The sequence below is a fragment of the Sciurus carolinensis genome, chromosome 9, assembly GCF_902686445.1.
Source record: "Sciurus carolinensis chromosome 9, mSciCar1.2, whole genome shotgun sequence".
In the NCBI taxonomy this organism is placed as follows: domain Eukaryota; kingdom Metazoa; phylum Chordata; class Mammalia; order Rodentia; family Sciuridae; genus Sciurus; species Sciurus carolinensis.
Window position 1 is genome coordinate 130,062,892 of NC_062221.1, and position 16,638 is coordinate 130,079,529.

Here is a 16,638-nt window from a genome sequence, read left to right on the forward strand (position 1 = left end):
CGGAAGAGCGAATGGATAGATTAGAAAATAAAAGAGGGACCTGAGCTCTGGGCAAACTCTACTGAGTAGCTTCTGCCTCTTGAGCACGCTTATCTGCATGCCCAGCCCTAGTGACCCCAACCTAAGAAGCGCACATTAATACCTATGACCCAGGATTATTGAGAAGGTTGAGTTTTTATTTTAATGTAGGTTTTGGGGCTTGGTAGACCGGATCCGGTTTGACAAACTCTGATGCTCAGAATTAGCCATCAGGGGAAAAGGGACTGGGAATCCCAATTCCGCTGGCCTAGCGGGAGCACTGCGTGAAACGCAACGTCACCTGCCCCTCCGCGGTCTTTGTGGCCCACCTCTGAAGGGGCACTACCTGGAGGTCAGTGCCTAGCTTTTTCTCTTACAGGCCTCCCTGCAGCGCCCCGAGGCGTTGGTGGCTCTGGAGCCCGCGGGGGCAGTGCTCCTGGCCCCGCCCTTGGGCCTCATTATCTACGTTTCCGCGTCAGGCGCGCCGGGAACTTGGCAGGGCCTGCGGGCGGTCATCAGGAACATTTTGTGCCTAGCGCTCGCCGGCCTGGCCTTTCTCCCTCTGACCGGCGCCGCCGAGAGGGGATCGCTGGCGCGGACCGTAGCGCTGGGGTCTCTAAACCCAGGTACCTGCCGGCGAAGCGCAGCTACCGAACTCCCACGCACTTGTCCTGGGTTCCTCCAAGCTCTTCGCCTCCGGGCTGGGCGTCCAAACGAGAGTCACACCGCACGTAATCAAGATGTTCGTAAAGATGCTGTGGCCCATTTTAAAACAAAGCCCGATTATTAGCGCTCAGCAGCTCTTTATTCCCGCGGAGTGTAAGATGGCCTATTGCTGCTGACACTCAGCAAGCAAAGGAAGCACACTGGAATGGAAAAGAATTCGACTCTGGGGCCATCTGACTCGGTTTGAGACCCCCCAGTTCCATTTTTGTCCTGTCTTCAAGAGCTTAGACACATTCTGGGGCTCGGTCTTCTATCCTGTGAAATGGGAATTACTGAGTGTTTGGTGACTGCTCATGGAGCGCAGCGGGTTGTAGGGACAGCAGTGCTGTTATCCCATGCCTTCAGGACCCCACTTTCCCTTGGTCCTCGGCAGGGAGGCTCCCGGACTGAACTCATCGCGTTGCCTCTAAAGTGCGTCACGGGCACCGGCCGCGCTGCTCGGCCGACCAGGGTGAAGCTGGCACTCAGCCAGCGCGGGCTGGGCCAGGAGTGCCGGGCCGTTTCCCGGCTTAGGACCCGAGCGTGGAAGGCGCTCAAGTTGCGCAGACTGGGGAGCGTACTTGGGGGCGCCCTCCTCTACCTGCTACGCGTCACCACCGGCCTCCGCAGCCTCCCGCGGGTGGAGGCTATGCTTTCTCTACGCCCCCCACCCTCGCTGTTTCCTTCGGAGCAGCTGCAGCGGAGATTTCCTCTCGGGGAAACTACGCGGATCCTTCCCGGGGCTCCTCGCCCCGCCCCAGTTCTCCGCCCCCTCCCCTTTGCTGGGGATCCCGGGCTGGGCCGCTTCTGGGAGGCGGAGGCTCCCACAGCCAGGAGGCGGCGGGGGGCAGTGGAGCTACAGGCCACCGACGCGCCCAGCCATGTGACGCCGCCCTCCTGTCTACGATCCCCGGGCTCCCTGGGCCCCTGCCGGCGCCCCACCGCGCAGCGCACCATGCGCCTGGCAGGACGCGCGCGCCCACCGCCAGCGCCCCAGCACGCGCAGCATCCCGGCCTCCGCAGGCAGGTAGAGCCTCCCGGGCAGCTCCTGCGCCTCTTCTACTGCACGGTCCTGGTCTGCTCCAGAGAGATCGCAGCACTCACGGATTTCTCCGGTAAGAGCGCCCTCCTAGCCGTGCGTCCCGGGCGCCGGGGTGCGCTCAGGTGAGCCCTCGACTCGGGGCAGCAGCCTGAGGGGCCACGATCGGGCTGGGTTAAAGTCGAGGCGTGCTCTTAGCCAGTTTTCTTGGGTGGTTGCGTGTCGGGGTGGCGGCAGGGTAGTCCCCCACTCTAAGGAAGGATGTGTAATGGGTTTGGAGTTTCTTGCTCTGCTGTCAACCTCGTCAGTTTTCCGACATCAGCGACCCAGCCCTGACAGCCGCACGTTCACTGGAGGCTCCCTAAGCTGAACCCTGTGCCGCGCCCAGCTCTAGAAGATACACGTGTTGTGGTCAAAGGAGTTGTACTTTCTTTGCCACCCACATAGTCAGGTCGCGCCCCAGCCAGACTCCCAGGTGCCCACGTAAGGAGATTTAGCCTGGGAGACCATGGACCTGAAGTCCTTGTCGGCAGGTAGCGAGGAAGGCTGCGGGCAACAGAGATCTGATGGAGATTGCATGAGAGATGTGGGGAAGCCTACAGAACAGAGAAGACACTCGGGGGTATGACTTTACTTCCCATAGGTGCCCAACGTTCCCCCTTCACATCCATACAAAAGTAACGATTTCCTCCTACCAAGTTAACTATAAGGCTTTTCTTTTTGGGAACTCCGACCCAACTTCCTGCAAAGGGTCTTAGTTCTAAGGTGGCAGGTGTGGCCCCAAAGTCAAAGAAGTTTCCAGGTTGCTGATGGCTGTCAGAACATATGCTTCTATTAGCGCAGCGGCATTTGCTTAACATAACAAAAGTCCTTGCAGCAGTCATGGCCCTGGGTCTCTAACTGGCAAGGCTGGAGGCCTGCAAACAGCCCCCACCCCCTCGCCTAGCCCAGGAAGCAGCTCTGAGCCCCACACTCCCCCTTCTCCAGGGATCTTCTGCCAAGTCCAGGCTTTGCACAGACCCTGTCTGGGGCCCCCTGGTGCAGGGTCTTTTGCAATATAATCATGGTAAATGGAGTCAGTCCTCGGTGCTGTTGTGCAGTAGACTAGTACATGGCAAAGAACACTGGCAAAGCAAAAGTTGAGTTGGGTTTCTGGTTTACTTACAGAGAATGCCATTGTTAGCTGAAAGCCCTTGGGTCAGAGGTTCTTTGCTTTGAATATTTAATATCAAGGCAGTGTTCCTGCCTGGCAAAGGAAGCCAAGATATGCCTCTTTGGCAAGCAATCCATGGCCCTTAAAATCAAGCCCCAGAGGATCAAAACTCTGTGGTAAATGTGCTGAGGAAATGCATCAGGTTTTTCAAGTGCTATCAACCTTTCTTTTCTTTCTTTCTCTTCCTTCTTACTCTTCTTTTTCTTTATAATAGTACTTTCTTGGCTGCTAGAGCAGCTTTGCATTTGCTGATTTAAGCTATAGGAAGCAGTTCTGAGTTCAGTGTGTCTAGCTCTGAATATTGTTAAGGCAAGAATTAAAAGCTGACAAGCCTTTTTTTTGTGACATCATTGCAACTGAACAAATATTGCTTTAGGCAAATCGTACTGTAACCATTAGATTGTTTTCACAGATTATAGACACTTAGAGTTTGTTTCTTTAGGGAAGTAGTTGCAATATTCGTAAGTCTATAGGTTACTCCTCCCCCCAGCCTAGAATTGTCTGTGTAGCAATAGTTACATAGTTGAATTTGACGCATCAAACAAGGAGACTACATCCCGAGGGAAATGGATGCTCTGATGCATATTCCTCTAAGTAACAAGAAAACAAGCCTTTTCCTTCTATTTTCCATGTGGATCCAAATTCCAGAATTTTAAACTCCCTGGAGCCAGCGGTAGGTGGTGGTGTTGCCAGGTCCATGGACAACCGAGCCCCATATTTCAGCGTTACTTCCCAGGGACCTAAGGGCTAGGGAGAAAGTGTAAGGCAGCCTTTTAGGGAGAAGAGGAAGAAGAAGTAAAAGAAGAAAGGAAGAAACCATAGACACATTCAAACCCCAATTCTATACAGTGTGGGATCAAGAAAACATTAGAAAAGTTTCAGGAAGAAAGAAAGATGAAAAGTCAACTGATTTTACTTGAAACTTAAGGAAACTTTAGGGACTCCACCCCAAGCCATGTGATAGAGGACATGGAGGGAAACTCCTAAGCTCCAAAAATTAGTCTTAGTGTCCGCTCGAATATGTTGGTTGAAGCCGTAGATCCTGATCCTGTAATTCCCTGTGGTCTCAAAGCCTGCTTTCCTGGGGACAGGCAGTCCTGTTCCTTTTTATGAACTTGGCGGAGTATATAGAAACAGAACAGAGGCCTCCACAGAGACAGCAGACCCTCCCCCGCAGAGCTTTACAACAATAGCAGAGGACCAGAGAGCATGTTTGACAATACAGATGCTGGCTTGTTTTCTAAATAAGGGAAACATCAAAAACTGGTGGAGGATGCAGGGAGACTTCTCTGTCCTGTGAGGGAGAAAGGAAGATGGTATATACATATGAAAGAAAGTGCCAGAATGTCAGGGGTCCCAGACATGTCTGTACACTATAGGGCCTCCCAGGAGGTCCGCCTTGCAGTTTGGGAAAGTTACTTAAGCCTTTCTCTTCTCTGCAACTCTTCCTTGAGCCTTTGCCTGAGGCTGTCAGCTGGTGTCATTTTCCTGGGTCATTGATTTTTTGCCCTGGGGATTCCAGCATCAGATCTCTTAATAACACGGAGGCTGCATCGTGGCCCCCTCCTCCCACCCCATGCTCGTGACTTGTGCTAATCACCTCCAAGCCTGCTGGGACACAGGCACACAGGCTCCTGAGCTCTCCCTTGCCTCTCTTTCCCCGAGAATTTTGAGATGCTGCCAGCCGCCACTGGAAGGCTATCATCACTGCATTAAAACACGTGTTCTAGAAAAGGCAAACGTGGTGCATGCAAAATCAGTGCCTCTGATCCTTAAGCCCATCCTCAAATGTGCCTGGTCCCCATCTCTTTTCCTCTTTGGCTGGATTCCATTCTACTGACTACATCCCCAAATTGAGGATGTGGCCTGAGGTATCCAAATTGGTCATTGATTTTGGAGGGGGGCGGTCATTTTGAAGAAAGCAAAGAGAAGTAAAAGAGAGAAGGCCAGGAACCGGAGTGTGGGGGTGAGCCCTGAGAGGAGGGTGGGGTAGTCTTGGGGTCCCAGCAATGAAAACCTTTGTCCTAAAGAGTGGGGCTTCAGTGTGTCTCTTGGACTCGGTTTGCCATGGCCTCTCAGAACCTGCTGACTTTTTGTTGGTGGTGGTTTTGTTCTGTTGTTTCTCTGATGAGGACAAACGGAGCCTTCTCTTTCCACCCTACCCCATTTCTCCCCTTTCTTCCTTGTTTCTTTCTTTCTCAGTGTGATGGGCTTATGGGTAGGTTGGAGAGCTGGAGCATTGTTTCAGTCCTCTGCCTGAGTTCTTAGAGAGCTCCTGACTGGAGACAAGTAGTCCTGACATGTGTCTAGTTCACACATTTGGTTTTGCCCTACTTTTAGCATATAGGGAGAGTTTGAGAAGCAAGAGGGAGAAGGGATAGGAGACAAAGACAGTGGGGGCAGCCTGCAAGGCCTTCCTTGTCCCCAGACCTCAAGGAAGGCTCCTTGTATGATGGAAGCGATTCCCTGGGCCACTGTTCGGCTCTCTGCCATTGGTGACCCCAGTCAGCAATAAATGGTGCTTAGTACCAGGTTGCATTAGAGGTCAGGCTGCCATAACAAAGTGTCACCAGCTGGGTGGCTTAAACCACAGAGCTTTATTTTTCTGCCATTCTGGAGAGTAGAAGTCCTAGATCAAGATATCAGTAGGGTTGGTTCCTTCTGGGGCCTCTCTCCTTGACTTGTAGATGGCTGTCTTCTCACTGTGACCTCACAGGTTCTTCCTTCTGTGGGTGTCTGTGTCAATCCCCCTTACAAGGACGACATCATATTGGACCAGAGCCCACATTAATGACCTCATTTTAACTCAATCACCTATTCAAAGGCCACAGCCTTTCTAAATACAGTCACATCCTAAGGTATTGGAAGTTCGGACTGAGTGTTAGTGGGGTGTAATTCAGCCGCTAACATAGATCATTGGCAGCCCAATAAATAAACCTGACTGGCAGCTCCTTATTTCATTGGCCAGGAATTTCATGATATAGAAATATGGTAATTGAATAAATTTGGGAAGCACGCAGAATAACTTGAGGAGACTAAAAAATATTTGTTCAGCTGTACCCCAGGACTTCTGATTTAATTGACCCAGGAAGAGCCAGGCATTGGTGTCTTTTCTAAAGCAAAGTTGGGACTACTGCCCTGGTGTCAGAGGGGAGTGCTGCCTCCTGCTCATGCATCAGTTCATCCAGGGGCACACAGGCGAGGCTGGCTGGGTGTCCCCTTCAGCCCCCAGCCCAGGACTCACCCTCAGGGAGACCAGGACTGTGCTTTCCCAGCTCCTCCCTCCACCTCCTAATCCTTTCCCACAGGCGCAGCACATGCGCACACACCCCTCCACATTTTGTTATGCCTCTGTGACATTATCCTGTTATTCAGGAGTTACCTTCACTTGAGAACATTTTATGGAATGAAAAGCCAGCTGATAACCAAAGAAAAGCAAATTGAATGTCCGAAGGAGGTGTCTAGCTGCCACGGAAGAAGAGCGATGAACAGCAAGTATCTGAACTCGCTCTTCTGTTTCCATGGAAAGCCACTGCATCTGAAAAATGTTCTGCCAGCTCTTTCTGTAGCAGGGAAGTGTCTCGGCTTGCGAGCGGTCCTGTAATTGATGGCTTTGGTCACCCAGGTGCTTTATTAGAAAGGGCAGCCTAGCAGCACTTTCAGGGGAGAAACAGAAAGAGAGGGAGTAAAAATTAATTGAGCTTGGTGTTATTTGATTTCATCCTCAGAACAACCCCATGAGTTAAGTATTAATCTCATTTGCAGATGAAAAATAGACTCAGAGACAGCAACTAAGTTGCTTGGGACCACCCAGCTAGGAAGCAGGGCAGAGGCAGCCTCCAACGTTAGACCAAGGCCAGGCTGTGAACTTGGTCTTTGAGGGTGTCAAGGGAACAAGATCAGGAAGAAAAAAAAAAAAAAAACATGATTTGCCAAACTTTTCCGGATAGTTCATGGAGTGGGCTCTGCCATTTCAGGTGCCTGCTGAGGAAACTGACCTTTTCCTCCCTTTCCTTTAGCGTCTTTCCATTCGTCATTCCAAAGTGGGTGTAGTCACCAACTATGGATACACTGGAATGCAGGAGAAAAATATTAGAACTTCTGAACTTGTCTGTAGTTGTGTTTCAGTATCTGCTGGAGAGTTCTAGGACTCCAGAGATATCAAAGCCCTCAGATGCACAAGTGCCTTCTATAAAATGGCATGTGCATGACTTACATGCATTCTCCTGTCCACTTTAAATCATCTCTAGATTGTTTATAATACCTAATACAACAAAAAGCTACATAAATCATTGTTATAATGTGTTTTTTAGGGGATAAGGATAAGAAATGTCTGCCCATGTTGACAACAGACCCAATGTTTTGGACTGCACTTGGGTTGCATCCATGGAGATCGAACCCATGGGTACAGAGGGCCGGCTATTTTTGTTGTTCTATCTTGGAAAAAAAAAAGTTAAGTTTTGCTTATTGACATGTAAATTGATAGTTGAATACTATATAATTTATAAATGCATATACAGACATATTGATCTCAGAGCTGTGTTCCCAAACTATGTTACTGGTGGGGTTCAGGATTATGAAAATGTGGAAGTCACTTGTCTTCAGGGCCATTCTGTTGGCTTAGTGCCTTCGACATTCTTGCAAAGGCACCAGTTTGAGGGTGATGTACATTCAGAGAACAGCTGTCTCCGACACCCACCCCCACTGGTCACCTGACTTCTTTCCCCAGCTCCATGGCTGCCAGTAAAAGTTTGAGGCAGGATTTGAACCCAGTACTGATCCAGTTACAAAGGTCCGTATACTCACCATTCAAGCTGAGGAAATGATTAGGAAGGTGGGGCAAGGGCACACTGAGATTTTATGATTCTCTGTCCCTCCTTTAATGAACTGATGTCTGTCTCCCTGTAAGGAAATGGCTTCTCTTAAGAAGAGAGTCACCAAGATTTCTGTACTATAAGGAGAATCTCAGATTGTCTGAGCAAGTGACTAATCTGCCCTTGGGATGAGGCCCCTGTTCTGCCTCCCCTTCTCTGCCCCCTATGTGTACACCATCTCCAGTTTAAACCATTACAGCACAGTGGGAGCCATTGGTGAGTTAAAAATAGTTGGGTTTATTATCAAGCACATACATACATCACTGCATGCCAAACACTGTTCTAGAAACTTCATGTTCATTAACTACCTGAAACTCACAACCGTCACAGAAAATCGAAATGACTGAGGCAAAGAGAGGCTAAGTAACTTTTAGGGAGTTTTTTCTAATAGCAAGGGAAGAAAATAAAATAGACATATGACAAGTGGTTCAAAGCAATACCACTTCTATAATGTTCATCACCTAATCTACCAGCACCAGATCTTATTCTGTGTCCTGTCAAAGATAGCACCATCCAGCCCCAAAGAACTAAATAGAGAGTATGAGTTGCATTTATTCTGAGATTATTTTCCTAAGAAGATACCTGAACTGTTAAATAAAACATAACAAATGTCCTTAAAATGCATAAGTGAGTGATTAGGTATAAGAAATACTCAGGGAACAAAAATGAAGGGAGGGCAAAAGACCAGAGAAGTCTGCCAGAGCCGACCCTAGGGATGCACTGGGGTTATTTGATGGTCTTGACAACCAGGATTCAACAGGTGCACAAGGGCAGGAGACAGGCTTTAGACTAGTGTAAAGGGAGGAATTGGAATAGAAAGTTGTGACCTTGTAGGACTAAACTATCTTTAAAAGGTGTATGAGAAACACATTAGCCCTTGCAAAGGAAAGTGATAAGGAACCCAGTCTCAGTGTGGAATCAGGACTGGTGAAAGAAGATAATATCCTTTGAGAGTGTGTAATCAGAGACCTGCTTTTTTGAGAGTCTGGTTTTGAATTCATTACCTTTACTGGGAAACACAAGCTGAGAAACTGATAAAGATGTCCCTGGTACTTGGCAAAAATAAACAGTTATACCCTGCATGGAAACATTATCAACACAGGCCCCTCAAGATTCCTGTAGATATAATCCTGCTGACTATGAATACACAATTCAAAATTACATTGCATAAGCAATAATCAACAGCAGCAACAATAGAGTCCTTAAGAAAAAAGAAAGGAAATTCCCAAAATGAAAAAGGAACAAAATACTGTCAAGAAGGAGCAAGCATATTTAAATAAAAATATACACCTACTAACATGAAAAAATATATTGATCAAAATTAAAAGCTAGATAAATAAGTTAAAGAGCAGATTAGACATAGCTGAAGAGAGAAACAATGAGCTGGAAAACAAAGCTAGAGAAATTATTCAGGATGAAACAAAAGAGATAAAGACATGGAAAAAGTGAAAGAAAATTTATAAGATGTGGAGGACAGAATGAAAGTTCAGTATACACTGATAAATATCTCAAACAAAGTAGAGAAAACGGGGAACAAGTAACATTCAAGGTCATAGTATCCTAAGATTGATTTTCAAGAAAGATTCAAATTTGAGCGTTCCAAGCAAAATTTATTTATTTTATAAATTTCATTTATTTTATAAATTATTTGTAGATGTAGCATATCAAAACTAAAACACTAAAAACAAAGTGACAGTTTTAAAAATAATCAGAGAAAAAAATTATCCGTAAAGTGTCTCCAACAGCAGTGGGAGCCAGAAAACACACAATGAAATAATGTTTTCTAAGTCCAAGAAAAAAAATCCCTATGCTGTCAACTCAGAATTATATATGCAGCTAAACTAATTTCCAAGAGTGCATGTGAAATAAAAACAAATTTATCACTAATAAATCTTTACTGAAAGAACTACTAAAGGATATACTTCATGAAGAAGGACACTAAGTCTAGAAAGAATACATGAAATAGGAAAGAAATTGTGAGCAAAGAAGTGATACAACTTCTAATGCACCTGGCTCCATGCCTTGTTTTGTCTTCCTACTTAAAAGACTAATACCTCTGCCTTGAGAAAGATGTCCTCTCAAATATTTTATTCTCTGCCTCAGTTAAAATCCCAAGATACTCTCTTGACCCACTGGAGGCATCCAAGCCTCCTCTCCAGGTGGGTCTCAGTACCGAGATGACTACCCAATGGTAGTTCTATAGGGAAGAACAGGAAACATTAAAGTGTCTCAGGTACCAGATTCTGTACTAAGTATAATACAGGTCTACCCCAAAGAGTCATTCCTGTCTTAAGGAAGCTTGCTTTTCAGTGGGTTCATGGACACAAAAATAATCACCAAGAAGTCTGAAATATAAACAATAGATTTGGCAGGTCACATTCTCTCAGATGGTAACCAGATTGCAGAGCTTGAAACTGTGGGTTTCTTAGTGTGTCCACGGACCTGCTGGACAGCTCTGTCCGTGCATAGATTTACCTTTCCATAGGGTCGTTTCTGACTTAAACTCCCTCCAACACCTACATCACCAACTCACTGAAGCCCCTGACATAGAATTTCCCTTGCATTAATGAGTCAGAGGTTGATATGATGCTAGGGCTAGTTTCAACCCCGGGAGCCAAGTTGTCCACATACAGAAAATCAGGCAACATTAAAATTTGAAACTCAGGTCACTGAGTCTGAAACATATGTTTGCGAACAGTCTGATTTCATGTCTGCCTTCTATGTCCTGTGAATACAAATGGCCTCATTTGGAGTTGAGGAGCAGGGAGAAAGAAATCTAAGAATGATCTCCAAAACAAATCTTTAATTCGGATGAGTATAATAGAGTGTAATCCCATTTCAAGTCTGTCAGCATTCCTTTGATGATTACAAATGAGTCCCTTTTCCCTGGCAATGTGGGGGAATAATCTGGATAAAATAACCCTTTTTGTTTGCAAGGGCCCATGCAACGCGTACTTGTGACAGCTTTCAGAGTAGTGTTTCAGAGTCTGAGAAACACACACTGTGCTACCAAGTCATCTATTTTCTTCCCTTGACTTAGAAGATTTTTCACTCTTTTCATGTTTGGTGGCTTCCGAAATTCTCAGGCTTGGATCATAAATCATTGTACTGTCCTGGGGGACAGGAAAGACTCAGGTCACCAAACCCTTTTCCCTGTGTCTGTTGGACAGGAGACAGGTGGAAATGAGAGTGGGTGATCTTATTTGGAAAGCCAATTTATAGAGGGATCTGCTTCAAGGAATGCGTACAATTTTACAATCCATTTCCTTGAAAAGAATGTCCCCTGAACCCGAGTTCAGGCTATGTGTCTCCTTTTGTCTATTCAGTCGTGAAATTAAGGGACAGTCATTTTTTTCAATTTTCTGAGACTTGAATAAGTAAACATTCCTTCCAAAGTGAATGATGCAAGATGCTTTGTGGATAAGTCAGGCTGGATGCAAAGACCCAGCCTTGGAATGAGAAGGGAACTTGAAGACTCTATTGCCACAGGTCTGACTGTGCAGAATTAGATCCTGTGGTCTTGCCTTTTCTGCCTTTTCCAAGTACGGAGGTCCATCTTTTCTTCTTCTTTATTTTTTTTTAAGTTAAAAACACTTTTTATTTGTTCTTTTTAGATATACATAACAGTAGAGTATATTTTGACATATTATACTCTCTTCTAATTCCCTCTTTTTCCTTTGAAATTGGAGGTCCCAGGATTATTTTAAAGTAGCCTTATGCTTCTTGGAAGCCACGAATCAGTGCTTTGAGGCTAAAGTTCTTCTCTCTGGCTGCTCAAGGCAGCTCATTTGGTTTGTTAACCTTCACCCGAAATGCCTCGTTGTCATAGAGTCGATGACTACCTTTACCCAATGAAAATTTAGCTTTTTTAACATTTAGTCAAAACCAGTGATTCTCCACCCAGGGTGATTTTGTCTCTCAGGAATATTTGGCAACATTTGGAGGCAACTTTGTCTGTCATAACTCAGGGGAGGGGGGTGCTACTGGAATCTCGGAGATGGCATCCAGGAATGCTATTGAACATCTTACAAAGCATGGGCAGCCACCACCACAAAGAAGTGTCTGGTCCTGGGGCTAAGGAACCCAGGGGCTAGCCAGCAGACTCGTCCTTGTTTTATTTTCTCTACTTTTGGAACATGGAGCAATTGAAACTTTTTCTTAAAGACTAGAGTCAGCAGCTTAGCAAGACCCTGTCTCAAAAAAATAATAGTAGAAAAAGGGTTGGGGATGTTGCTCAGTGGTTAAGCACCCCTGGGTTCAATCCCCAGAACCAGGAAAAAAATTAAAAAAAAAAAGGCAGACTCGAGCCAGAGTCCTAAGGCACAGCTGCGTGACTCTTGACCTCATGCCCAGCTGCCTTCTGCAACCCAAGGGAACCAACCTTCAGTTCCTTCGAGTCAGGAAAGAAAAACCCAGCTGCTGCCGTGCTTCCCACACTTTGGCCCTCTTCATCTCAGGCTAGAACATTTGCTCTCATTGATGTCAAACTAAAATACCGCCCTGGAGAGGTGTTCAGGCTTGAAGTGAGCACGCGGCGGGAGGATGCGTTTGCAACACATATCAATTATTTCGAAATTGCAGAGAAATCATCACGTGTGTGTGTGTGTGTGTGTGTGGTGGGGGTAGTATTGGATTGGAATTCTAAAAAGGAAGAGAGCGAAAGTCATGGAGAGTGTACCACGATCTGCTTTCCCCAGTCTCCCTCCCGTTTCCCTGGCCCGCACTCCTCCCGCCCCTCTGTCTATCAGCGCCCCTGGCGCTGCACACCCACCCACGGACAGACCGCCCCTGGCACACTCACAGGCGCGTGTTAAATCTGTGCAACAGTGTGCCCTCTTGAAGCTGCGTTTTGTGCATTTTTAAGGACATATTTGAGGCTCAGGTGGGCATGAGACTGAGCACTGTTGTAGGGTCCACCTGAAGTAGAAGGGGGATCCCGCAATTCCTCCCAAATGGGAATCACCGCTCCTGCCCAGGGACCGTGAGATCCTGGGACAGATCCCACTTTCAGACCCCCGCCCCATGCCACCCCCTACAGACAAGTTGCAACTCTACTTAAAATATTTTTTTCCTTCTGCCAAACACAGAGAAAATCTAGTATTGTTTCCAAGAGGGAGAGAGAGCAGGGGCACCAGCAGGAACGGGTGTGCAGTATTTATACAGCTTCATGAGTCAGTCCATCTGAATTTCCAAGCATTTTAAGAGCTTTGTCCAAAAAAAAAAAAGGTCTATTGTATGGCTCTTGGCACTGAAGAAAATAGCAGGCCTGTCAGAACTCTGTTTCAGATTTAATTTTCAAGTGGGTGATATAAGAATGCTGTCCAACAGGAGGACTTTGCTCATTTTCTCATCCCTGCAGAACATCAGTTTTCAGAATCAGCTGGTATCAGGACACTGAGGCATCTTTTCTCTTGACACCCTCTTTATTAAATGTCATCATGTGCTTAAGCAAAGATTAGGATGACCTTCAAATGAATGTGGCATCCTGCAATGAAAGTAAAAACATTCTTGACTATGTAGCGTGTGTATTCTATATATAATGCATATATACAGTTGTTCTCAGCATCGACAGGAGATTGGCTCCAGGACTGACCCCCTCAGGACCTCAGTCTGCAGATGCTCAAGTTCCTTGTATTACATGGCAAAGTGTTTGCATATAACCCATGCACATACACCTGTATACTTTCTTATTTCTAGTTTACTTATAATACCTAATACAATGTGAAAGCTATGTCAATAGCTGTCATAGTTGTTTAGGAACTATGAGAAGAGTCTGTACATATTCAGTACACACAATTATTTTTCCAGAATGTTTTTGATGTGCAGTTGATTGAAACGTGAATGGGGAATCCATGGTTACAGAAGACTGTGTGTATATATATTTTTTCAGAACACCTTCTAAGAACTCACTATTCTTTTTGCTCCTTGTAGTTTTGTGCATGACTCATGCATTTAGTTCTTACTTTTAGGTATAGAAGTAATGAAAATCAAGCAGAAAAACTTGTGTCCTAATTTTTCCCTGGACATTGAACAGTGAACAGCAATCTCTCCTGTCATATGTGTATATATCATTGGATGTGAATAAATACATTCACACACATATTTTTGGTCCTCCTAGTCCATCTTCTCTTGTTTTTAAAGATTACATACTTCTCCAAAAGGAGAAATAGAGAGGAGCCAAATAGCTGAGCAAGTACTCAGCCCTCTGAACCATGAACATGATAAGGTTCTGAGCTGGGAAATCTTCTCACGGTGTTGCCAAGTATCCATCCACCTGACAGGGATGACTTTGCACTCAAACCACTCTCTTGGGTCCTGCATCCCCTGTCACCTATCCTTGGCAAAACAACCTCTATTTCCTTTTTCCTGCTTTCCAGGGTTCCCTTAAAGTCCTGAAGAGGGTTTTGGTTTGTTTTGTTTTCCTGTAGTGGGATATTTAACATGCAGATCCCATACAAAACATGGATTGCACCAGGGTGGTTCCAAGATGAAACCAAACTGTGGACAAGTAGATCAATCACTAGAAATAGACACAGATAAACCTACCTGGCTCTCTGCTGCTCAGTTCACGTGAGGAAGCCCTGATTGAAGGGAATGTCCCAGTTAATTGCTTCTGTGGAGGCAGCTAATGCACAAGCTGGAGGACTTCCTCCTTAGAAGGCAGTTCATGGTGACGGCAAACCAGCCCCAAATGACAGCCTTCCATGGAACCTTCTGGAATGTGACTCATTACCACCAAAGAGTCTTTGATGGAAGTCTGCCCTGTATCATATATCTTCATTACCCTCATATTCTCTTTCTGTGGGACAGCAAATTATAGGTAAGGTTTAGGCACTCTGAGGTATTAATTGAGAGCTTTACTTTAAAGATTGTCAAATGTTTGTGATTCAGTCTCACAGACTGGGTTAAAATTGCAGTGCTGAAGGTTAGGTTTAAATTAGTATAATTATCTCTGTTATTATTCAAGCAAGCAGTGAGAAATGAACATTATGTGACAATATCCGCACTTTAGTGGACTGTGGGGAAGAATTTGCTAGATTTACGGAAGCTCGAGAACCCCAAGGGAATTCTGCAGAATATTCAGGGACCAGGGCTGGTTTCACTGCATACAAAATCCTTCCTGGACTCTAATTTTAATAAAATTATCACCGAGGAAATAAGCTGCCAAAGGATTGCATGCAGGGTTTGAAAAAGAACTGTCCAATGGAAATATAATGTAATCCATATATGTAATATTAAATATCCTGTGGCCACATTAGGAAAAGAAAAATTGGTGAGATGAACTTCCATAGTGAATTTTATTTAACCCTGTATATCCAAAATATTATTTCATTGTTAATCAACATTTAGAAACTATTAATGAGATATTTTATATCTTTTTTGCTACTGAAAACATGGAAATATTGTGTGCTTTTTTTCCCCTACAACACGTCCAAATTCAGACCAGCCACATCTCAGGTGCTCCATAGCTATGTGTGGCCTGTGGCTGCTATTCATGTGCAGCTTAAGGTGAAGCCTGGGGTTAGGGAGGAACCTCCCACCTTGCTTAGCATCTTTTGGTGAGGGCAGTTTCCACAGAACCAGGTGCTGTGGTTTGAATATGTCAGCCTCCTCCAAAACTCAGGTTGAAATGTAATCCCCATCATGAGATATTAAGAGATAGGACCAGGTGGGAACTTTAAGAGGTGATTAGGACTCTGCCCTCACGAATGGATTAATGGGTTATTTTGACAGTGGGTCTGCCATTAAGGCCCCTTTAGTTAGGTCTCTTATCTTTTGCCATGTGATGCCCTGTGCTGTCCTGGGACTCTGCTAATAAGAAGGCATGTCTGGATGTGGACCCTCAACCTTGGACCAGAAGCATGAGCCAAAATAGACCTCTTTTCTTTATAACTGACCCAGTCTGTGGCATTGTGTTATTAGTAACAGACTGTGGACTAAGGTCTGGGTCTGACCTGCCTCATGAAGAGGCCAATGGTGGATGCCTCATGAGAACTTGGCTTCCCTGTAACTTGGAGGAAGATTAGTGTCCTTCTACCTCCTCCAGACCTCGGTTCGTGTGAAGGGAGGAGACCTCAGAGAGTCACCCTAATTGATGGGACCTCAATTGACAGTATCAGAAGTCAGCTGGCCATGCTCATCTAAATCCCTTTCTGCCACCCAGTCATTACAGGAGTTTTGGACTGTCTTCCTGTGTGATCCCTGCATTGGGCAGGGGATGAAAGAGTGATATGCTGTGTGTCCTCCCCTGGGAGGCTCCTCAGCCTCAGAGGCAGCTCTTATTAAGCCTCACTCTGCAGCTGAGAAAACCCAGACGTGGTGCTGGTGAGGACTTGGACCAGATGTCTCCTGCCTTATTAGTGGCAGGACCAAGATTGGACCTATGACTGTGCTCCTGTCTGGGGTCACCAAGCTGCCCTCATGGTTGGCTCTCAAAACAAGCAGGCATGAAGGCTCAGAAGGTTCTCCAGTCTAAAATTCTCTTACCTGAACATATCAGACTTGGAACTGGCTGTTATTCTGGGGTCACATCAGAACCACCTTGAGTTCAAATATACGTTGTTTCAATTATACTGACATCTGGGGTTTTGCTCTTAGTTAATTGGAGCTGAATCTCTGGGTGTGGCATCAATATTTTCTAAAAGCTGTTGAGGTGATTCTAATGTACAGACAAGATTGAGACCTGCAGGAAAACATTGCATATTCTTAAATAATCTACTTATTCAATATTTAATATTTATTACTATTTTTCAAGACATACAAAAGTTGTAAGAATATTACAAAGATGT

General features: G+C 45.6%; 1 protein-coding gene across 3 annotated transcripts in view; it reads left to right on the plus strand.

Moving 5' to 3' along the window:
- The first annotated feature begins 588 nt into the window (after positions 1-588).
- Eva1c (eva-1 homolog C) overlaps positions 589-16,638 on the plus strand; it is a 78,638-nt gene continuing 62,588 nt past the window's right edge. Inside the window, exon 1 of one of the 3 annotated variants that reach the window (XM_047563895.1) lies at positions 589-1,838. In XM_047563895.1, the coding sequence (XP_047419851.1) occupies positions 1,007-1,838 (832 nt within the window). In that variant the 5' untranslated portion in view covers positions 589-1,006. The remainder of the gene's footprint in view (positions 1,839-16,638) is intronic. The other 2 variants (XM_047563894.1, XM_047563896.1) reach the window with 2 other exon arrangements.